We start from the raw sequence: 24,662 nt of genomic DNA on the forward strand, positions 1-24,662 counted from the left end.
GCGCGGTATGAGGCGTGGATCTTGTGCCGCTTGGACCGTGGGTTCGAATCCCACTCAAGCCATGGGTGTTTGTCTGCATTTTTCTGTGTTGTGCTGTCCTGTGTACAGGTAGCGGCCTTGCGACGGGCTGATCCCTTGTCCAAGGAGTCCTACCGAATGTCTATAGATCAAGTCAATGAAAAAGTTGGGACCCGCAGTGCTCGGGCACTTGAAGAACGGGTCGTTCCCAGTATGTTTATTACAAACACTATATTAAACATTCATTACACAAGAAAGTTTGATATGATGCTGATGTTGGTCTGCTGGTTGTAATGCTGTGAGGACTTGTAGGTAGATACCTACATTTCAGAGGAACGTGTTGCCTCCACATTCAGCCCATTACTTTCGCATATCACCATCCACAAACAGCTTGGGAAACAAAAATAGCTAGTACAGTCAGTGCAAAATGTTATGAAAAGTGTCACTACTAGTTAGAAATCACTTATTACGATTTTGATGTCAAAAAAATTTTCTCATTTTGTGCAACATCTTCCATACGAGGTGCGATCGGAAAGTTTCCAGACTGTGTCAATAGAGGGCGAACCGGATGTAGTACGAGCTTCTGCCGCTAGGGGGTGCGGCCTACATTCATAGTGAATCAGTGTGCCAGCCTGCATCATCGAATTAGCATTTGTTTCTTAGTTACGGGCGTTTTGGTAGTGCATTACACCGACCCTCCTGCGATTTCGGAATGGCGGATTTTCATGAACAAAGAGTGTGCATCAAATTTTGCCAAAGACTCGCCAAAACGGCTACGGAAACCTTCGAAATGCTAAAGCAAGCATTTGGGGAGTCCGCAATGGGTCGTGCACAAACGTTTGTGTGGCACTCACGTTTTAAAAATGGCCGAACCTCTGTCGATGATGACGAGCGTTCTGGACGACCATCTTTGAGCACAACGCCCGAAAATGTTACGAAGATTCGGCAGGCCATTCACGAAGATCGACGTTGTACCATCAACGACTTGTGCGACATTGTTGGGATAGGCTATGGGACCTGTCAGCTGATTCTAAAGGACGGAAGCGGCCGTCAAAGTGGCGCAACCACAACTGGCTGCTGCATCATGACAACGCGCCAGCGCACACCGCCTTCAAAGTTCGGCAGTTTTTGGCCTCAAACACCATGGCCGTCATCCCGCACCCTCCTTAGCTCCGTGTGACTTCTTCCTCTTCCCAAAGATGAAAATTCAGCTAAAGGGAAGGAGATTTGAGACGATAGAAGAGATTCAGGCAGAATCGCAGATGGTGCTTGACAGGCTGACAAAGAAAGATTTCCAGGGATGCTTCCAGGCTTGGCAGCGGCACTGGGATTGTTGTGTTCACTCCCAGGCGAACTACTTCGAGGGTGATGGATGAATTTAATACCTGAGATAAGTGTACGGGTTTTTATAGGCGCAGTCTTGAAACTTTCCGATCGCACCTCGTACATGTAACATTAACTACTTCATGGTGCTGATTAACTTTTTTACTATAACGAAGTTCTTGTAAATTGTACTCATTGTATTCCAGTAACACTGTAGAATGTTTAGCAAAAATAAAACAAAAAGTACTGTTACAGCAAACCAGAAATAAATACAATTTCTTAAATACACAACAACCACATGACAGGAAAATTGTTCAGTTAACAGTAGAATCACTCACTGGATGCAGAATCCTGCTCTTCTTCCTCAGAGTCGTCCTCTGAACCATCTTCTTCATCATCATCTTCATCCTCATCATCATCTTCCTCTTCATGTGCCTCCCAACCAGGATGGGCATCAAGCCAGGCCTGCAGCTGACTTGCCAATGGTGCTTCTTCACCAGTCAACAGTTTGCCTGCCAAATAATTAAACACAAGGTGTAATCAAAATATTCCAAAACTAGCAGCAAAATTATAATCAGTAGAGTTTCTGGCATTCTGATGGTAGAAAACAACATGCTGAAACATTTGCCATTCATTTCAAAGCTTTACGACAAGTCATTCAGAAATGATGCATTGTGAAGTAAAGTGATCTGTGAATTTTTTAAAAATGACTTTCAAAGTTTAAAGAGTGTGCTGAAGATAAACGTGCTAGTGGTTTTCAAATTTTAAAAGTGGACTAATTTGTATTGAAGATACTGAATGTTAAGGGCACTGATTTTTAACAATGATGAACTGTGCAACAAGAGTCTGTCCCACGGGGACAAAATATGAATTAACATTTCTTAAGAGATGTTTCATCCTGAGAGATTTATTTTTCCACCACAACAATATTTCTGCTCACTCTTGTTTGTGCAGAAATTTCTAGTCAGAATCTGTGTATTACCAAACAGGAAAATAATTCACTAAAGACAGAACCTGGCCTATCAGCACAGTTAATTGCCAGCTTCTCACCACAGAGGCTTTGCTCACAGGGTTTGCTGTGGATAACTTTGTATCTTTTGTGCCCTATTTTCTATGACAGACATAACTTATTTAGACACTTATAGTACAAAAGAATCCCCCTTCCGGCATGACAAAGAAATCTGGAAAACTAAACGATTAGTGTCAATTATTTTCAGGGTGCTGACTGGCTCTGTTAATTTTTAGTATTCTAGCTCCTCTCTCTCTCCATACCTTTGTCCCACAGGGTATTAAAGGCCAGACCTAAACATTGCAATGCTCTATACCAGTGGTATTCAACCTGGGGTACGCGAAGACATCTTAGGGGGTACGTGAAATTTAAAAAAGAGAGATAAACACTGAATAATTAGTAATGTAATTTATTTAATTTATTTTAGATGTAGATTATATACTATGTATAACTTGAATTATAAACCAGTAACTTTGGGGGTACAAAGTTGAAGAGAAATTATATCTGGGGGTACGTGAAGAAAAAAGGTTGAATACCACTGCTCTATACCATGTACTATTCAGGAGTTACAGAATATGGAATTTTAATAACAATACCAAAGTTTTTAAATACAAAAGTCAAATGAACTCTTACTGATAAAAGAGGCACTTGTGGTTTTAGTAATTTTCTTAAAACTCATAATAAGGTACATCACAATTTGTACTCTTTGTCAAATATTATTATAATGATCAAATTAAGGCAAATTAAACAGGTGGGACATAAACATGCTTGGGCAGTTGAGATACATACACAAAATTTTTATCAGAAACTCTGAAGGAAGACCTAGGCACAAATGGAAGAATAATATTAAGATGGATCATAATGAATGGGATGTGAAGGTGTGGAATGGAACAATATGCTTCAGGATAGAATCCAGTAGAGGACTTTGTGGGGGTCCCACAAACAGTAAAGAATTTCTTGACTGAATGACCATCAGCACCTCAAGAACACTCTGCACCATGGCATTTGTTCTATTTGTTCATGGGCCATACAGTGTAACAGTTACAGAAATGTTCTGTGTTAAGACAATAACCTTCTCACCACCATTTGAATTCATAACTTACCGGTAGATAGTTCAACAACAGCAACTCTTGGATCTACAGAGTGAGAGCTCTCTTCATCCCCTTCACCTCCTTCTCCACTGCCTTCACCTTCAGCCTTCTTCTTCTTCTTCTTCTGTAATACCAACATCGTATTCACCAATTTGTAGGTTCATTAATAACAACGGCAAAGGTTATGCAGCAACAACTGAGAAGGGAATAATTATGTACACCTGGGGGTACGCGAAGACATCTTCGGGGGTATGCGAAATTTAAAAAAAATAATTATTTTATGATAAACACTGAATAATCAGTAATGTAATTTATTTCATTTATTTTAGATGTAGATTATACTATGTATAATTTGAATTATACACCAGTAACTTGGAGGGTACAAAGTTGAAGAGAAATTATATCATGAACAAAAAAGGTTGAATACCACTGGTCTAGAAAACTATGGTTCCAACAGTTAAGAATTAGTTAATTAGCTAGTGAGGAATCAAAAGAAACAGACAGAACAACATATAATGATAAGTAATATAAGAAGTGTACTTACTTTCTTCTGTTTAAGTTCCTGCTGTTTGCGCTTCTGTTCTATTTTGTGCTGCTTTACCATTTCTGTGAGATTTCCAATATATTCATCTGTCTGTGACAGAAGGAATGCAAGACGTTTGTCCTTCTTTTGATCAATTAGTTTCCTGTAACACAACATTGATTGGTTCATCAGATTAACCTGCTTTATACTGTGACAGAACATGGGCAGATGATACCTACATAGAGGAACAGACTTCCTCCATCATCAGCCCTCTGGAGTTATCTGCAGACAGTTCAGTCAACAGGAGAATAAATAAAACTTTCATCATGAACATACCAAGTTTTACTTTTATAATCTGTGCATCAAGGGCAGTATTTTAGTAAAGGTGAGAGAGGATATAATCTATTTGTCTGTCTAGTTATGTGGCCTCAGATCATCTAAGGAAAAGAACCCCTGGTGTAAAGTATAACATTTGATAATATTGCTATCATCATATGTCGACTATCATCAAACAATTTTTAATTTAAAGCTGTGCTTGTTGAGGGAGCAAGAAATTTGTTGTGGAGAAAATGTTACTGCCACTTTGTATGAAAATATCACAGTTTTAAACAGCCTATATAAATAAACTCCATGAGACGGTCTTTCTTCACACACTAATAGGTGTTTAGCCAGTCAAGAAATTCCTGAACCACAATCCTTATATGAGAGAGAGAGAAGAAAAATGAAACTGTATTATCATTACCACCCTCACCAAGTCCACCTCCAGACCATATCCTCAGCCAGATGAATCCTGTCTTCTCCCTAACATTATTTCCTTGGGCTCCATCTCAATACTATCTTCATACCTATGTCTAGGTTTCCCAAACAGTGTCGAATATTCAAATGCTCAATGAAATCCTCATAACAAGCTTTGAAAATCCTAAAGGAGATGTTTAAATAAAATCAAAGTACAAAGGAACATGTTTCATGCACATACCTATACCCTTCTTCATCTTCTGCCATGAGGCGACGCATACGCTCCTTCTCAATCCGTTCCTGTTCTTTCTTCTGCTCACGCTCTGCATTTGCATGGTAATTCATGACAGCCTTGTTCAAGCGTGCCACTTTGCCTTGGTTGTTTCGGTGATATTCTTTGAAGTCCTTTCCATGTTGCAGAATTGATACCAAGAATTCCTGCAATAAAGGACTAACTACTTTCTGTTGTTCATGGAAATACACAGTTACTGATTCTGATAATTTAAGTTAGTTTACTGAAAAGATAATAAAAGCTAACATAATTCAATACATATAAAATATTCATTCAAGATTTAAAGGTAAACAAAGACCGTGGGAGTGCATAAATATTGTAAACATACTTAAAAAGTTAGGCCGATAGCTGCTTGCTACATGCATTCATTTTACCTGATGTTTCTGTCTCTTCTTCCTCTCTGCCTCCAGTTTCTGCTGTTTCTCCAATTTCTCGGTCGCTCTCGCCTCACGCAATCCTTGACGCTTCGTGCGTTTGTATGCTTTCACATTAATTGCTGTCTCAAGGGATGTATCCCTCCGTGTACAGGACAAAATCTGAAAATGTTATTTTTTTTTCAATTAAGAGATTATGATGGTGCAGTAGACATTGCTTTTCAAATAAAATTGAATGAACAGAACTCACTTCACATCTGAGCTGCCTCTGGAAATTAAGAACTCTGAGAGCTCTGAGTTCTATCTGAGCTTGAACACGAAGATCTTCTGGTATGGTGATCGGTAGGTTACTGAGCTGCTCAATGCGCTGAGCAATACGAGCTGCAACTCTGCAATGCACGGGATGAGGCAAAATTACTGATTTTTGAAAGAACCGAGTGATTTATAGGTTATTTAAATATAGAAGTTCATCAAATGGAACAAACATTCTGACAAAACAGATCAACTACTGATCACATATTCTGCATTTGCTCAATGCTGGAGAAGAAACTAGAGCATAATAGGACAGTGTATCAGAACTATGTCTTCTTCATTCAGCTAGTTAGTTTAAAGACAATTAGAGAGTTTGACAACATAAGCTCTAAAGCAAGAAAGGGCCGCTGATTATTACCTATTCTCTCTCTCCTGCAATATGAGAAGTGGATCCAAACCAAGTGGCTTACAAAGAGACGTGACTCGATTCTGTTTCTGCTGGGCTTGTGGTGTGCAGGGCTGCTGCACTGGAGGTGCTGACGGTCTGCTTGAGGGTACCATGGGTGGCATGCCTCCTGACATTGGACCAGGGCCAACTGCCTGCTGCTGATTCGGCATCTGTGGCATGGGACCTGGCCCTTGTGGCATCACTACAGGAGGTGGAGGCAGAGGCGGTTGCTGAACTAACGGCGGTGCAGGTATGATGGGCTGAGCAGACGGATGCTGAGGTAGTCGTGGAGACTGAACTAGTGGTGCAGGGGGCATGGGTAGTGGCTGTTGTGGCTGTTGCTGCTGCTGTTGTGGTTGGGGAGGAGGTGGGGCTGGTCCCATGGTGGGGGCCATCTGAGCCGTCATTGGAGACTGTGTGGGAGGCTGCCCACCAGGAGGACCTGGTGGTCGCATGGGGTGTTGCATCATGCCAGGTGGGGTAGATGAACCTGTGGAAACAACAATCATACAATTCTGCCAACAGTAACTGTGTGTTTATTATAAAGTTTAATAACACAGTGTTTCCTAAACAATCAACAGCTATTCAAGTGCACAGGAAACCCTTTCTTATTATAAAACCCAAAAGTTCATCTCTGTTACCATAAAATCCTGTTACTGACCTAGTTTGAGTCTTCACAACCTGTTTTACTAAGGCATATTTTAATAATATAATCTGATCTATGATATACAAAACAATAATTTTGCCTGTTGTTTTGTATGGGGGTAAAATGTGATTTCTTGCTTTGAAAGAATAATAACAATTCTATGTCAGTACTAACATAAAAAATGGGTGATCAGGTCTGAACAGTGCCACTTGTTAAAATTCCATCACTGTTTTAGCATTCACCCTCATGGTGGTAACTGTACTGTTTGAAGAAACATGCATTACTCAAGACTGAAAACCATTCTTATATAATAACTAATGGTAAAGGCCTGCTAAAATTCAATGAGAAATGAGTGCTCACTTGCATTCTTTTTTTCATTTATCACTTTTGTATCTTTATCTCCTTTCCCATCCCTTTCAAATTACAAAAACAGTAACAAATATCAGCCTTCTCATGTATTATGATATTTAAATGTTTTCATTACCCATACTAAAGTACATCTAAAAGTAGCCTAATGGTAGCAGCACTAGTAAAACAAAATTTGCCATGTTTGGGTCACGTCTGTGAACTTTTAGGCCTCTGTGAACAGAACTAATCATGCATCAAACAAGCAAATATCAAACTGGGTGTGAAATAATGCAGATTACAAGCACCACATGACAAAGTACTCAGGAAATATTCAGACCTCAGCAGAACACAGTAAGTGTGCAATTTAGTATATTACATAATGAGAAACTCTTTTCTCTGTCCTCGTGTGACTTCCTATCTCTTAGGTCTAAATATTCTCCTCAGTATCATATTTTCAAATTACACAATAACCATGCTGTAATACTCATAAATATTAAAAAAACTATAATGTTTACTATTGTAATAAAACAGCACAGAAACTTTCTCTGACTTGTGAAAGGCTTACGTGTATTTTCTTGTTCCTGTGTATACTTTAAGGGCCGCATACCAGAATCCGATTGCTGTTGACTGGTCCGTTGCTGCTGCTGTTGTTGTTGTTGTTGTTGCTGCTGCTGTTGTTGATAGGGTGGAGTAGGGCACTGGCTGGGGTGACTGAGTGGAGGCTCAACCCTCTTTCCCTGTACTGCCATTGCTAACTGCTGTGTCAGTGGTTGGTTCCGTGACAGCAGCCGATAGGCCATAATTTGCACTCGAAGTTGCTGCAGCTGGCTTGAACTGAAGGTATGTTTCAGTTGTGGGTCATTTGGGCCGCCAAATCCCTGAAACACAGCGTGTCTCTATACAGTTGAGGACAATCAACTGATCAACTGCAAATGTATTCTTTCTTTGTTGGATAATAATGTCATGTTTTACATTCAAGACAAAATGTACAATCTCAAAATTATGAAGAGACAGATGTGAAAGGGATCAGAAAGGAATATGGAAGGAGATAGATGTATGAAAGAGGTAAATGAAAGGAACAAAGACGGCAAAGGATAAAGATATGAAAAAGTCATTAATACATGTTGGAAATACACAGCATCAATCAACTGTGGGTATCCTAGCAATTCATTGTAACTTCCATTATAATGCTTTTTCAGGCACATTTGCAACCCTCCGTAGGAGCTGTTGAAACCTGTCTGCCTACATGTACACATGGGAAGGTTTATGAATGAAAAAAATCAACTCTGATTAAACTTGACATTGGAGAATTTTATGAAAAACTGTCAACCCACTTCAAATTAATTTAAAAAAGCTGTAAAAGCTTAAACATATTTCTGTCTTCAAAGTTATATTCTTCCATAAGAAGGAATAATCATACAATGGAAGCTTATGGGCTCTAACCTGTAAACATTTAATAAAACATTGATAAACAACTGTCCACTCTTCAAGATGACTAACAATGTCTGCATGTCTTATTCTGGGCATCTCAGTGTTGTTGCTGTCCAGGTCTGAGACTAGCTCAAACAGAAGGCCCAACATTTTGTCTTTCTATCTTTTCACCCTCTTATCTGAAGACAGAAGCAGAATCCAGCTTCCAAAATGTTGTAGTTCGATAATTTTATAATTTAGATGGACAAAGAAGAAGAATAACAAAAATAAATCTTCAAACTTATACTGCATTTTGACTGAAAGTCTATTTAAAACGAGTAAGCACTTTTATATAATGGTGTTCAGTTTCATACAGATCACAGTGCAAAGTAAAGCTGCCTGCACTCATTAAAGCCTTTATACAGATTTCATATAATTGAAAAACCAACTGAAAAACGAGCGTCAATATGTTTAAACAGTAAATGTGAAGTTGCCCCTGTACTTAAACACCACAACATAACATAAAGACATAAGAGCAAGTGGAGGTACAGTTCCAAGCATTATTAACCTCAATTGCGGGTTTCTACATTTCAAAGAAATGTTGGTAACCACCTACAAGACTACGTTGCATCACAACAGACACCTTCACCACCATAAGAATTTCAAATCTCATTATTAACCTTGGCACTAGAGTCAGCTTCAAGATCTGGCTGCTTTACTCTTTGAGAAGGAGACCCTGGTACCCACTGGTTAGAATTCGGCAGACCCCAGATCTGGTCTGGACACTGCGACAAACAGAAAAATCCCTGCTGGGAATATAACCCTGGTAATCTAGCTGCAAGTCACTTAACTAACAGAACTACTGCATTTAATAAGGTTAATGTTTTCAAATTTTCTGTTTTTCACATTATGTATATACTCAATATACAACTGCTTTTAGAATTCTTAATGGGGTGCAATAATAATGTGTGTGTAAATACATCAATAGTGATGGGTAAATGCTAATAAAAATATAATAATGAGAAATAGTTTGCCACGTCATGGTTTATAATCTGTGAAACTGGTCAGATATGTAGCATACATGGAGAAAATGAGAAATGCATACAAAATATGACTTGGAAGAAAAAGGGAAGAGATCACATGGAGATGAAGTAGATGGGTCTAAAAGAAATAGGTTATGGAATAGATTTAACTGTCTCAAAATATGGTTCAATGGTGGGCTCTTGTGAACACTGTGATAAACCTTTAGGTTACATAAAAAGTGATGAATTTCTTGACGATCTAAAAAAAACTATCACCTTCTCAAGAATGATAATGCACCAATGAGTTACTGAATCCATTATGATTATCTGATAGTATATATACAGTATAACTAATTCATTATGAATATATAACAATTGAGTTTGAAGCTTCCACAATCACAATGATGGTTTATGTAGAAATATTTGAAAGGTTAAATACATACAGTACTAAAATATTCATTGTGTTACAATGTGTGCATGTGATGACAAAAATATGACTAAACAAATACTTTAGAAATTCTTGAACTATCGATACATACAAACATTTTACAGCAAAGCAAGTGATGTGAAAATAGTTATAACAAAATATTTTACTGAAGATAATAATACTTGTATGAGTAATGAATGTCAAAAACCATTCACAGCTTCATTCTTCATTGACTTCCCAACCTGATGTTTATGTCTAATCAGTTTTATGAGAACCAATTTTGTAATCTTGTCATCAGAAAACCTTAGTTTAAAGAAGTGAGTGACAGCTAGTACCTTAAAAAATATCCACATGTTTTCACACTTTAAAGATTTCTAGAGGCAAGATTAACGTAAAGATGATATTCTAACTTGCTGTTCCCTTACTTCACATGAGATGCTCAAAAGTGAAGCATATGGAAAAGAAATGAAGTAAGAAACCTACACTGTTTTACTCCAATTTATTAAAACAAAACAAGTTTTGGATGCCACAGTTCTTTACATTACTACAAACAATATACTTTCAATCCAATTTGGAATATATCAGACCAAATTACAGAATTGAAACTATATAGGCCCAGGCACACAAACACACCTGCACTGAACGTGGGGGTTCCATTGTTCCTTGGCGAGCTCTGAGCGCCAGGAGCTGAGAGTAACGAGGGTCTTCCTGGAGTCCTTTCTCTTCCATTGAATCAATAGCTCTCTGAAGAGCATTCAGGTTATCCTGTGGCCCTCCCTTCAAGGAGAAAATATTACATTTAAATTTCTTCATAAATATATCAAAATAACTGAATTTTGATGCATGAATTTACGTGAAATGCACGGGAAGTTGTATCGCCTGAATACAAGGTTATTCAACTTTAAGACAGGCCAAAATTTCTGCCACTATAACTTAAATAGATAAATATAAAAGGGAAAATAACGTGACACCAAAACAATATTACATTAGGTTTCCTGAAGAATAAACAAAACTCAAAAACTTTTCTACCCTAATATGTATGTTGTAATAATTGAAACTTGCATGATCTGAACAGCAGACATAAATGAGCTGCACAAGTGTCCCAAAACAGACTGCTAGTCCACAAGACTGATATGAAAAAGAAAATTCCCCTATGGTACATGCTGCAGACTGATAAAAGAAAAATAATTCATAATCAGCACAAATAATTAACAAATCATAACAGAACACAAAGTTACCATATTCTGAAAACAAAGTTATCATATTATGCTTAACTTCTGAAGCCTTCAAAAATTTTAAACAAATGTTTGTGTTTTGCCAACAGGAAATGATGTTATTTAAAGGCCCATAATGTAATATTTAATAAGCACGTGTTTGAACGAAACATATATAAATACATAAATGCAGAAAATTCATAAAACCATGCTTTTGAAGTTACGAAAGCAACGATATAATTAAAATACAAGACTCTGGACAGTCTAAATGAAGTGTTAATAATTTTCCCACAATGAGTAAGAAACTCAGCATCTGATAAAGGAGTGCAAATAAAATTTAAAAAAAAAAAAACTGTGTTACAAACCCACGTCATTTTTCATTTTAACAACTATCAGTTCATAGTCTCTTACAATTTCAGTCAACATTATAACATCAAAAGAAGAAAAAACTCACGGTAAAAATGCACAGTTTCTTATATCCACATTCAGACACCTTGAATCAAATGTATCCATCATATGAAACTGACTAAAGCACATTAAAATCCACCTCGTACTTTTGTACATGAAATGTGACACATGTACCAATATTACGTGTATCTGAACAATTATCCTACAAGTTGCTATGCCGGCACTTTTCTTTATGGGTCATCTGAAATTCAAGATGAGTTCATATTTTCTATTTCAACACACATATTTATCCTCCCTCTAGAAGTATGATGATGACGAATGGATTATAGAAGCATTTTCGGGTATTTCTGTTGTGATCCAGTCTACTGTCCATCCCTAGGTGATACTTATGTGAATACTGTGCATCAGTGGAATGATGCATCAGTTTCTATGACTATTTGCGTCTATGTATATTTTGATGCTGTCAAAAAAAGTGTGGTTGACCTGCATGCATGTGCACGAAGCATTATACCAAACTATGATTAAATGTAACTAACCATCAGGGAAAGAAAGCAAGAATAGACACACAGAAGGCTGTATAGAGAGGCCTTGACAATGGGCTTCAGAATAAAAGAACACTGTTACCAAAACACTAAAAACTAAAACTCTACTCAAATGCAAAAACCCTATCCATTAGAGTGATGTGGAACGCCTTACTGCGGCCATAAATGACAAAATATTACAGACTCTAAACTCATCATCGCCAACCGTAGTGTTAAGTAGAGTTATTCTAAACAAATTCGACAGGTATTGGTTTTGAGACGCACTGCCCGTATCAGATTTTTGCGACACGGGATTGAAAGGTGACTAATATCAGCATGCAAGTGTTGCGTGATCTTCACAGCACTGCTTATGACAGCTTCAAGGAAAACATAAATCAGGTAAATTGATCACCCATCTCTCACGCTCCTTCGGACAGTTAGTCACGTGATTTGCTCTGAATAGATTATAGAATAAAATCAGCGAACAATCCACAATACATTTAATATAATCACATGAATGAAAGTACCAACAATCTTTAACTACTTAACAATCGGAAATTTCATAGGTCACACGTGAACAGATTACAAACTGGAAGCTGGGACTTTATTCTTAATCTAACGCTACTAATCTAATATGAGATACTGAAAAAAAATCGCTGGTTTAGAAACGAAGATTGCCGACTGGAGATTAAAATCCAAGGAACCAAACGTCCAGAGAATCAGTGTACCACAATATTCGCTGTGTATTTTGACTGCCTGCCATTCACACGATTCGGTGTGTTAACAATTACATGTCATTTAAATATTTTAATTCATAGATGAAAGGGGCCTTCAAATGAGCTATGATGAACATTTCGCTAACTACCCCGAAACTATTCGTGGATGTTTCACACACAGTTGTCAGGATCGCCCTTCAGATTAAGAGGAGAACAGACTGGAGGTGTTTGAGAACGTGGTGCTTAGGAAAATATTTGGACCTAAGACGAATGAACTGACAGGAGGCATAATCTGCACAATGAGGTGTTTCATATTTTCAAACATTCACCAAATATTAGAATGGTCAAATCAAAAATATATGTGCAGGGCATGTAGCGCGCATGGAGAAATAAGAAATGCGCACACAATTTTGGGAGTATAATATTAAAACCGACAAAAAAAGAAAATAAGGAGGGAGGGTGCAGCCAGGATTCACATGGTTCAAGATATGGCCAAAAGCGGGATCTTGTAAACACGGTAATGAGCCTTCGAGTACCATAAAAGATGAGTTTCTTCACTATCAGCTTCAAAAATGGTATGCGGATATTATTAAGTTACGCCAAATTGCCAGTTAAAATTTCTACTTAAAAAATGAAGGGTCATGCAAGATGTTTGTACATATATATTATATCTTGATTTTCTCAATCCGTAATTAAACTGAGGTTTACACAACGTCCTTGTGTGTGTCTGCCCCACATGAACAGCTTCTGAGCCAAAACGCGTGTTTTCAAAGCGTTCAGTATTACAATGACTTTCATTCCCTAATAATAATAATGCATATTTGGTAGCCGTGCCAACTTCTACAGCAGAAGAAACAACAGCGCTACAAAAAGTAAGGTTCTGAAACGTTGCGACATTGCACAATTTTGTCTCCGGATGAAATAAAAATAACGTGTCAAGATTGCCGGTGGAGTTGCTTTGTTAACATCGAAACTTTCCAAAACGTTGTTTGTGAGTGTTGACCTCAGTGTTCACACAGTGTTCACATGTTACACTGATCAGTAAATATTCCACTGCACCCCCTTGGGTGGAAGAGGGGTTGCCCAAACAGAAATCGCGGCCGCATTCGACACAAACCATAACACAAGAGGTGGCACGGACGTATGTCCATGTCTATTCGGCTTCCTCACCACCGAAACGATATAACATATCAATCGTCATGTTCACTCACTTACTTACTTGAAATTACTAACACATAAGTATCAGATTTTCTTATAACACACTACGCGACAAAGCAATTTTACAGAAACATGCAATAGCAATAACACGTAACAACTCTTGCAATCCCCAGCAGATATGAATCAAAACTATGAAGCAGCCATATTTCAAAAACAGACAAGATTTTGTGTAATATTTAAATTTACAATGCACCTTACTGCACCAACTGTAATTCCTTACTTATCGCCCTGACGACGGAAACAGTAAGCTCCTCTGAAACGTCGGTAAAACTTCTACCAGACTACAAGGCGTAACATTCATAATCTACTAAGTACTCCAGCAGTCAAACAGTAAAACGAAGATAATTCGAAGAAATAAAAAAATAGAAATAAGATGCCCACAGCTGAAAAAAAAAAGCCATTCCGCCTCTCTCCACATTCATTTCGACACAGACGTTTCTTACACGTTTTCCTTTGCCACCGAGACTAACCTAAAAATCGCATGCGATACAAGTTTATGGACACCTTTACATTTATTTGTTTACCAATTTAAGAATTAATATTTATTATTACCTCTCCATCAGCTTGATCCAAACATTACAGCAACCAAGTACGTCTAATCAAAAATTTCCACCAAGCACTTTGGTTCAGCTTCTTTCCGCAAGAGCTATCATGACAGTGTTTGTGGTGTCTATCGAATAGAATAGTACCCTGAAATGGGACATTTCCGGTCCCTTCTCAATTATCTCAAGTTTAGCAGTGAACGATCATGCAATTCGCCGCTAAATAAAACCTCTGTACTCGATTGACAGCCTAAAAACCAACATACACAATGTGAGAATGTCATGTTCTGAGCTTTGACGCCGTGCAGACTCGCAGGAAGAAACCAATGTTTCGGAGAAACATACTGTCTCAACATCAGTCCTAACGATGGATACAGTACTTTTCTGAATGCGTCAAACCCCAGAAGAACATCATCCATCATTCTAGAAATACCACTACAGACCTGAGCAGGATTCACTGTAGCAGAGACTGTCACCCCTAGTCTGTTACGTTCTGTTTCCATCTCAGTGGAAATATTCACGCTTTGAAGGATAGAGTGAAATTTACTGAACATAAACAGTCCTCCTCCAGATAAACTCATTTGTTTATACAGTGCTAATTAGGTTTCTGGACCATTCGTACCGTAAAATGTGAGGCAGACTGGGTGCCAATCCTAGAAAACACCAGACGAATTTAATTCCCCGCTGGGTTAATAAACAGAACCTACGTAAATAAAACTTGAAAATATGGTTCCTACTATGTACCTTGGTCGGTTAATGTTTGGTGAAACAGCTGCCGTGTATTATAACAGTCAAATTATGCCCATATTCCTGGGTAAAATGCCAACTAAAACGAACATTAAAGCAGTTGGTACATTCAACCACCATCGTCCTATAACGAGTAAAAAATCAACTAATGTCTAACAAACTGGAGGTTAATATACTAACTCTTTTGAGAATACGTGTCAAGACCGTACCAACACTTACGCTTACACTGTACCGGATTTTAGAAATCACAGAAAAAAATTTAAACGAAACTATAAAATACACTTTGTGGAAACACTGACCAACGTAATAGCTTTTGAATAATGTGGTAACTCTCATGGCCAAGAGTATATAAATGCCAGACTTTTGGATGTTGCGCTGTGTAGCTTGGTAGAGGCAGTAACAGCCTCTAAAATGTAGGTCAATATCTACCATATTACATGGCATAACATCCTTGACATAAACCAGAATTCTAGAGACACGTATAAAAGACATGAAACAAGTTATTTCCATTTGGTGCAACACTAGAAAGAAAGAAATATTCGTAACTCACACGGAATGTCCTTAAATTTCAACAGATTCCACGATTGTGAAATCAGGCATGTCAGTTGTTATCACAAAGTTTACTATTCTTAATGGGTTTTTTTACTATTCCGTGGTTAAGGAAATTGACAAGCATTGGGGTAATAAACGACAGAAGTCACTGGTGACCAGATTGGGACCGCCCCTACCGATTACCGCGAGAAAGGGGGAGGGGGGTTACACAGCAGATATGTAGCTGATCGCACGAGCTGGGGAATGCAGTCTTCAGGATCTAGGTTTGCGAGGCACATGGGAGAATGAAGCACGACGTCGACCAATACTTTGAGACAGTCCTGGGTATAACCCGCGACGCTGGAAAGGTGAGACTTCTGTCACTTTACACAATATGCTCGTATTTCCCAGCCGTCCTTGCCTCGCGTTTCAGGTACAGAACCAGTGATACGCCAAGTGAGCTATAGCTTATGTTTTAATATTTAATTTTCTACGCAACCATTAAGGTCAAAGTTCGGCCCGGTACAGAACACCAAATTTGCCCCTCTACCTACTTTACTGTTTATGGTTTGCTGCTCTCTCTTGATACCTTCAATGACATAAATAAACTGCATTTAGAAGCCCAAAACTGCTTGACCTATTTCGATCAAGATCTGTACACCACACATATAATTATTTTCGTTTAGTGTGTATTAAAGGTCCATAAATTTTACAAATATCTTCTTTCATGTTCTGATAAAATGTACAATATGTGTACTACCATCTGTAAGTTTAAAGAGCCACTTTACTAAAGGTCGTAATTCAACTTTAAAATATAAGATAAGTGTCTTTTCATTTACATTTCACTTCAATACATTTTAGGCCCTAAGTTGCTTACATATTGAGATAAATGTTTGGTCATACCTCGCAACAAATTAACATGGGAGAAAAATGTTATTTTATATTTGCAGTTTATTTAACCATGTTTTTTTCAGTAGCTCAGAAGTAGCGTTAAATGAGAAGATAATAGTGAACTGAAAGGATATTGAACGAAGTGGTAGCGGCCTAATTTAAGGTACTATCCCAGCATTTGACTGGAAGGACTGAGGAGAAAAATTCTATGAATTAAGATATACAGTAATCTGTAAGATACATGCACCATGTAAGATTCGAGGTTTGCATAAAGTTGATTTTGAGAAAATAATCCATTTATAATTATTAATTGTTGACAACTGAAAGTTTTGATCAATTTACTGCAATTGCCCTGCTCTATAGGTTATGCCTGCTTGATATAAAACACTGCAAAACAGACACATGTAATCAAAAGACATCTTTTTAATATCACCCCAGTAGTTCATTTGCCTCTTATTCTTATTGAAATTCATGATAAAATGGCCTTATGTTCATAAATTTGGCTCCCTCACCTGCAAAAATCCATACTTAATTGATTTGTTTAACAATAGGCAGCTTCAAGGAGTATAAGTTATTATATTACTGAAAATCATGAGATCTGTGGCTTAAAATACAAAGTTATACTTATGTGCATAGTCTCAGGGGAGAAGGAATTTTCTCATGAGCTTTCGACCAGTGTATGGGACCGGTACCAACCCAGCATCGTGAGGAAATTGGGGAGCTACAATGGATAGCGTAATCTGGTCATGGAAACTAGCAATGGCTGGGGGTTCGTCGTGCTGACCACACGTCACCCTGTATCTAGTTGGATGATCGTTCATCTCTGCTGAGGCATGTAAACGTGAGGCCAGCAGTCAAGCTAGTCCTCTTTATTACGCCACGGATTTAATTAATACTTATGTTCATAGCCCTACATTGCATTCAATAACAATAACTTCTGGGAAGGACTCAGGATGTCTTGAAAAGAAGCATTAGTTTGATAAGTAAGACTGCATAATAATTCAAGCCCTAACTATATTATTACATTTTCATCTGCAGATCATAAAGGAAGGAATTGCAAGGACTAAGAATGTTGACACAAAGTTGGGTTCATGGGATCTTGTGACACAGTATGACAGGAGGGTGGAGAATGTTCTTATGAAAGAAATTTCAAAAAAGTTCCCATCACACAAGTAAGTACTGCTTCGTACGATAAAACTTTCAATCGGCACAATAAATTCTCAAATTACTTCTCTTTATATATTAATATAACTGTTGTGCAATTCAACAAACCTCTCAATCAACAACAACCGCCAGGAAAAATAGCAAGTTTGATGTCACACGTTAACCAAATCCCAAGTGACAAAGATACAAACAAAGGTGTGAATTAATAGAACAGTAATTACACAGTAAACAACTGTGGCCAAAAGACCAAATATACATGAGAAATTATATAAATCTGGCACAAGAAATTAAAGGTATTGGTATATCAAGTGGTGATAATTAAGCAAACTACAATATCAACACAAAACAATCAAACATGCCTCTATACAAAATATGGTATTAGAATCTGAGAAAACGCTTCCTGCCATATAAAAATATGTTCTGCTTGAAACAAGCAACACAACAATGGTTTTTAACTCATAAATAAATTTTGTATTCCTTACAAAGTAGAGGATATATGTGCACTGAAATCCAGTGTAAAACTTTGAAAATAAAGACGAATGACAATAATACCACATAAATAAAAAACAGAATCAGACATGCTGAAGATGTAAACAACAGCAAGAAACAACAGATCATGTTACAGCTCGATGATAATCACTAACTGCCAGATAGTACACAAGCCAATAACAGATCCACCATAAGTAAGCACTAAAATACAAACTTCAGAGAGCTACTTGATGGAAATTTTTGTAACAAACAATCAACAACAAAATTACAAAGAAAATGCAAACATACATCTAGCAGAAAAAATAAAACAAATGAGACACCAGAATATAATTTACATAATTCCACCATAATCATTACAATCTCCAAATCAAACAACTCCAGCTACCAAAGAACATATACACAGAACTTAAAAAGTCTGTGAGCACACTCCACTCTTCACAGGCCACAAATTTTTAACCAATGGCATCCCATTACAATGAAGATAGTTGTATTTTACATAGAACAAATTCAACATATTTCATATATAATAACGACATACATTATTGCAAGACATTTGGTAGATAACATGTCTATCAATAAACTCCATTTGTGATCAGGAATAATTGTTATTATAAAGCAGTAGTAAATTTTTGTCTTTAAAAATGGAATCAGCTACTCTACCATTTTGGATTGTGTTAGCATACAGATACCTACAAGGATAATTACAGACTACTTTTAATTCCCGCCCTTACTTTGAGGTCAGTCCCTCTGCTAGATGTGGTTCTACAACTAATGTAATCTGCAGGAATGACATTTTCAAAAGAGATCATATTCTGCTCTTTTATCATACTCCAAACAACTTATCACTACACAGATACTGACTGCGATGCTATAATTCCTAACACAAAGTGATTAATAAACCATAATTCCTAACACAAACATTTTCAGATTCATTGCTGAGGAAACCAACGCTGAACAGAAGGCAACACCAGAACTGACAAATGCACCTACTTGGATCATTGACCCTATAGATGGAACAACAAATTTTGTACATGGTTTCCACCTCACATGCATCTCCATTGCTTTGAGCATAGAGAAGGAGGTAGTAATTGGTATAATATACAACCCAATACTGGATCAGTTGTTCACTGCAATCAAAGGTCAAGGTGCTCACCTCAATAACCAAAGAATAAATGCCTCACAAGTTGAAGGTAGGATGGAGTTACATCCACTGATCATTAATAGATACGTAAGCAATGTACGCTTTTTATAAGATGTAAGACAATGCAGTAATATATGTGTTTAAATGATTTTTCAATGTATTAGCAGTATTATAATATTATGTGATCAATTTATAGTATAGTGTCATAAGTTTCGACATGCAAATCTATAAGTAGCACGTGTACTGGATCATAACATTTTAAAGAACATAGTTTAAGGATCCTATTCTCTCATGGTTATCCTTCCAATTAAGAAAGTAAGCATTGCTAACTCATTGAACTTTACTGTTTCAGAACTGTGCAAATCAATGGTGTGCTTGGAGTCATCATTTGCATGCATCCCAAGTTTGAAGGATAGTATCATGAAAAGGACAGAAGCATGCGTCAAAGTGGCACATGGGTATGAAAATTTCACATTTTTTGACATTCATCTTGCTGCTGTTAATGTTTGCAAACATGACACAATTGGAAGATGGCTGTCCTTGCACGAGCCTCTGAAAGGTTGATAAACTTCTACCAGACTGCATGGCACAAAAGTCCAGAGTACAGCTATCTTCATGAGAGAACCTCAAATCTCACATAATGACAATAGTTTTACACAATCTGAGTTTTGAAATTTTAATTTTTACTGAAAAAAATCAAAATGGTTTCCACTATACCAGCAGGTTTTCTGAGGACTGGTACCTTATCTGTCTCACAATATAGTACAGATAAAGTCTATAAGTCTAATTATTTCTTGCATCTCCATGAGGGCATGTAAAATAATTTGTCTGAATATCATCATAATTGAGTTATCTAGTACTGGGATACTGGGAACGACCCGTTCTTCAAGTGCCTGAGCACTGCGGGTCCAACTTTTTCATTGGTTTTGATCTATAGACATTTGGTAGGACTCCTTGGACGAGGAATCAGCCCATTGCAAGGCCTCTACCTGTACACAGGACAGCACAACACAGAAAAACGCAAACATCCATAGCTTGAGTGGGATTCAAACCCACGGTCCCAGTGACCAAGCGGCAGAAGGCCCACACTTCAGACCGTGCGGCCACTACGGACCTGAGTTATCTAGTGACACTGAAAAAATGTAGTTAACATTCAATACAAAATTTTCAGATACTGAAAATAATAATAAAATCACTAGTTGCAAAAGAGTAACAATTATGACCAGAATTTGGATGGGTACTAATTAAGCTGCAGCGTGATAATAAACAGTGCACTACTGAATGTTGTGATGGATGTATGTTTCACAGCATTCGTGTCCTGGGATCAGCAGCCCTTGCCTTGTGTTATGTTGCAATGGGAGTGGCTGAAGCATACCACATAGATGGACTTCAATGTTGGGATGTAGCAGCTGGAGCTTTAATTGTCAGAGAAGCTGGAGGCATTGTCCTGGATTCAACAGGTATTTTCAAATGCATCTAATTTCCTTTTATAAGTGCAATGACAATTTAAATATGTGGGAACAAACAGTAACAAATAAAAGTAAAGTTCATGACAAAACATGTTAAAGTCCAAAGTACATAAAAATAATTTTGCATGTTTCATACAAATGTCAAACATGATGTCTTTGACAGAAGAACATAAAATGTGGGTTCATACTGCAACAAACTTCATAGCATACCATCAGCTGATCAATTGCCTAATCTTTGATACTTCCTACTGCCAACATGTTCATAAGCCTATAAATCTGACATAATAAATGTGCTAGGAACAAAATGCCATGAACAGCATGTTTTCAACTACATCCCCCAAAACAACAGAAAATAAAGTGTCAGATCATGTACCTGGCATCTCAAAATCCAGGAAAACCTAAAATCTGTATTTTTCCTGTCTTCAGGCAAGGTGTAATCACCTACAATTAGAAGATACAAGTTAAGAGTTTCTTTGGGAGTGTAAAATGATATTAAACTGGCAAGCATGAGAAAACAAGAATTTTTTTATATAATTAAGAAGATAAAGCATACCTCAACTCTAATTTTATTATTTATTTTGTCTATATTAAAAATCCTCTGCATAATGATCCAAAGCCAGGAAAAAAAACTCAGTTCCCAGGCTTTGAAGGGATCCAGTACTGCATGAAATATTAATTACAAATAAAATTAAGAAAAATATGTTCTTCTGTGTTAGGTGGGACATTTGACATGATGTCACACAGGATCCTGGCTTGTGGAACGAAGAAGTTAGCTGAGGAACTTGTCATCCTATTTAAGAAAGCTGATGCATCCATCATCAAAATCAATATTAACAATGGTTAGAGTAAGATTATCATCAGTGTTTGTTGTAAAATATTAACTATGTATTTTATTTATAAAATGTAGGATATATTCTTGCTGGTGGTTTGGCACATATTAAAACAATAATCTGTGCATCTTTTTAATATAAGCTACAAACAATAAAAATATTCATATTAACAAAATTTGTGTAATAAATAAAACAATGTTTTAGGTTACCTTAATTTCAACAATTATATGACATATGCAATTATATTTAGAATTTACTAGAAATGAACCATGAATGATAACATGTTGATCTTCCTCACTTCATCCCTGAAGATGAAGGCAGTATGTTTCTCCATAATATTGGTACACAGTCACAATACTACATGGAGAAACAGCTCTGTAAATTACTGTCTATTCTGAAATTACTGTGGAAATGTCAAATCCTACAGACATATATGCGGATAAACACTTTAAGGAATACAGCTTCAATGTTGCCAGCAATGTAAAAGGAATTAATTTAATGGTACAGGGTTGCTGTTGAGACACTGAATTATAAATTATCTACTTAAAATGCCCTACCTGAAGTCCAGGTTGAGGGTGTCCCACACCCATGGTGTGCTGCTGGAATGTTTGTGTTCCTGAAGTCATAGCATGTTGTGGTGGGCCTGATGGTCCATTCATATGCATCACTCCTGGAGGTGGGCCCTGGGTATACCCAGTTGGACTGTGTGGGTGATGATGTGGTGGGCCCATCGGTGATGGTGCTTGAGGTGGTGGTGCCATGCCTGATGGAGATGGCATGGGTGAAGGGGACTGCTGGGGAGGTCCCATTGGGGAAGGAGTCTGGGGAGGGGGCATAGGTGAAGACTGGGGTGAGGGACTTGTCATTCCTCCACGTTCCACTTCCAGTTTCTATTTCGCAGATCTGAAAAATAATCAATCAAACATAATAGTACAAAGAGATTATTTTGCAGCTGTGCTGCAGTATGGTCTTTGTGCCATGCATAATCACTGGGTTGGTTCCCGATTTTCTTACTTGGTGAACGTTAATAGTGAGTGAATGTCAACCTGATGAGTTAGCACCAATGATAAAAGGAAGTGGTCTCCTTGGTGACTTGCACGTGGCTCACTGTTGTCCAAGATTCCCTTTGTGTGGACATACATGAATTTACAATAAAGCGTCCAAATCCTAGGGGTTCAAAGTTCAGTTGGGAGCATCCATACGGGGCATTACCTGGGACTGTCTTCAGGAGGTGTAATCCCCTGAAGTAGCCCAGATCCTTGGGTGGCCAAGCACCTCAAGGGCACTCCTGCTGTTCACAGGGCCCAAGTGATATAACCAGAGGTAGTAGAAGCCCAGGGCTTTCCAAACCAATGTGGACAAGGTCCAGGGCAGCACAGCCACAGTGGACCTCATGGGCTAAGCCTCTGAGCAAGGCAAGCCAAAGGCTTGGAGAAAGAGCCCCATTCGAGCAAAATTTTGAGGAGGAAAGCCTGGGGTGCAACCCTGTGGCCCACCTTACACCATGGGAAAGCCCTGAGGGTTGACAAATTGGAAGAAATTAGAAAGTATATATTAGGAAATGGTCATGACTTAATTTAAGGTACTATCCAGACACAGGAAAACCACGAATAACTTCACTCAAGACAGCAAGTTCCTGGGACTGGGTTTGAACTTGGTACGTACCAAATACGAAAGTGGAGCATTAACCATTTGGCCACGATATTCTGTGGCTACTGTGCAAGATTGTAATACCACAATAATGGAGTCGTGTACCTATTTTAAATATCACAGACACAAATAACATTTGAGACTACTCTTTGTCATATTAAAATGGCAACTCAAGACCAGTGCTTAATGATCTCCCTTTGTTGTTGGGTTGAGATGAATTACTAACTGTTTGCTAATTGGACAAAGGAAGCAGAGAAATCAATCTGTACACTTATTTGATTCATTAATACTTCTTGTGTGTGTTTTAACCTATTTTTAACCAAATGCATCCCTATATTTCATACAAATAGTGTAAACCGGTAACTAGCTGCCTGAAAATGGCTACAAATTCTAAACCTATATGGGACACATCTCTCCCTTTACCTTCAATTAAAATGAATTCCAAGGAACAACTCGTTCATCTTCTCTCTAACAATATTTAGCGGTTTGAAGACTGTGCACCCAACAACGCTATATAATTTGAGTTCCACAACACGAAATTACAAAACACAAATCAATCACTTATACAAAATTCTCGTACCTTTCTGACAGAAGTTGATGCTCAATTATTGCCAATACTGCAAATACAAAATTCCTACCAAATGGTGACTTTAGTAATGCTTATCTGTTCTCGTGATTCTCTGCATACACTATATTATATTGACATAATTGGCATTAGAACGTTATCCCACTTTCTTTAACGCTTATATTTGTGATTATCGCTAACAGAGTCTGTAGATTTCATTTGGTTCTCAGTATAAAGGGAATGCGCCTATTTGCTTTACCCAGTCTGTTCGTATGTCTCTTTCTACAAGTAACATGAGAACTACAGAACGGATTTGCATGGAATTTTATATTGTAAAGTTTTCCTAAAGTGTATTAATAACTCCATTTTCGGTTAAAACTTGACAATAACTGCAGTTTACATTAGGACCGGCTTGCGTTTCTGGGCACAAAAGCGTGCAATATAGTTGCCACAGATAATACCAACATAGTTATTGAGATTATCTGGGGAATTCGAAGCCAGCAGCTCAACCACGTGTGGAACCCTTCCGTGATGACGTTATCACTTGGACATTCCGCACCACACTTAGGTCATTGGCCCAGGATGATCTGGGGTTATTCTCTACGGTCAAATTCTCAAACGCACAAAAACTATGCCATGCATACATTT

The 24,662-nt window shown here is 37.7% G+C and overlaps 2 protein-coding genes across 12 annotated transcripts in view; one reads left to right on the top strand and one right to left on the bottom strand.

Moving 5' to 3' along the window:
* Nucleotides 1–24,188, bottom strand: part of brm (ATP-dependent helicase brm) — a 41,695-nt gene extending 17,507 nt beyond the window's left edge. Inside the window, exons 1-12 of one of the 8 annotated variants that reach the window (XM_087346568.1) lie at nt 24,030–24,188; nt 22,357–22,702; nt 10,552–10,695; nt 9,150–9,254; nt 7,625–7,937; nt 6,036–6,555; nt 5,616–5,754; nt 5,366–5,527; nt 4,941–5,137; nt 3,986–4,127; nt 3,454–3,565; nt 1,680–1,853 (exon numbers count right to left, since the gene is read on the bottom strand). In XM_087346568.1, coding sequence (XP_087202694.1) covers nt 1,680–1,853; nt 3,454–3,565; nt 3,986–4,127; nt 4,941–5,137; nt 5,366–5,527; nt 5,616–5,754; nt 6,036–6,555; nt 7,625–7,937; nt 9,150–9,254; nt 10,552–10,695; nt 22,357–22,665 — 2,317 coding nt within the window. In that variant the 5' untranslated portion in view covers nt 22,666–22,702; nt 24,030–24,188. The other 7 variants (XM_087346569.1, XM_087346567.1, XM_022086980.2 and 4 more) reach the window with 7 other exon arrangements.
* LOC110841441 (inositol monophosphatase 2) lies at nt 12,276–22,044 on the top strand. 4 transcript variants are annotated; one of them, XM_087346576.1, is made up of 7 exons: nt 16,093–16,183; nt 16,790–16,869; nt 17,745–17,878; nt 19,287–19,549; nt 19,853–19,958; nt 20,809–20,960; nt 21,686–22,044. In XM_087346576.1, the coding sequence occupies exons 3-7, from the start codon at nt 17,844–17,846 to the stop codon at nt 21,811–21,813; spliced, it is 684 nt and encodes a 227-aa protein (XP_087202702.1). In that variant the 5' UTR covers nt 16,093–16,183; nt 16,790–16,869; nt 17,745–17,843; the 3' UTR covers nt 21,814–22,044. The 4 variants fall into 4 exon arrangements, with proteins under 4 accessions (XP_021942677.1, XP_087202701.1, XP_021942678.1 ...); XM_022086985.2 differs by lacking the exons at nt 16,093–16,183; nt 16,790–16,869 and adding an exon at nt 12,276–12,460; XM_087346575.1 differs by lacking the exon at nt 16,790–16,869 and having other exon boundaries at nt 16,056–16,183.
* Nucleotides 24,189–24,662: the final 474 nt, after the last annotated feature.

The sequence above is a fragment of the Zootermopsis nevadensis genome, unplaced genomic scaffold (assembly GCF_977971745.1).
Source record: "Zootermopsis nevadensis isolate Lab colony 2312 unplaced genomic scaffold, Znev_1.0 Znev_ptg000010l, whole genome shotgun sequence".
Classification (NCBI taxonomy): Eukaryota; Metazoa; Arthropoda; class Insecta; order Blattodea; family Termopsidae; genus Zootermopsis; species Zootermopsis nevadensis.

What these genes read in the sequence shown, in the direction of transcription:
- LOC110841441 (XM_022086985.2), top strand. Translation starts at nt 12,398, where the DNA reads ATGCAAGTGTTGCGTGATCTTCACAGCACTGCTTATGACAGCTTCAAG. An exon ending in AAAAAGTTCCCATCACACAA is followed by an intron (nt 17,879 to 19,286) that starts GTAAGTACTGCT and finishes AAACATTTTCAG; the next exon opens with ATTCATTGCTGAGGAAACCA. An exon ending in AAATGCCTCACAAGTTGAAG is followed by an intron (nt 19,550 to 19,852) that starts GTAGGATGGAGT and finishes TTACTGTTTCAG; the next exon opens with AACTGTGCAAATCAATGGTG.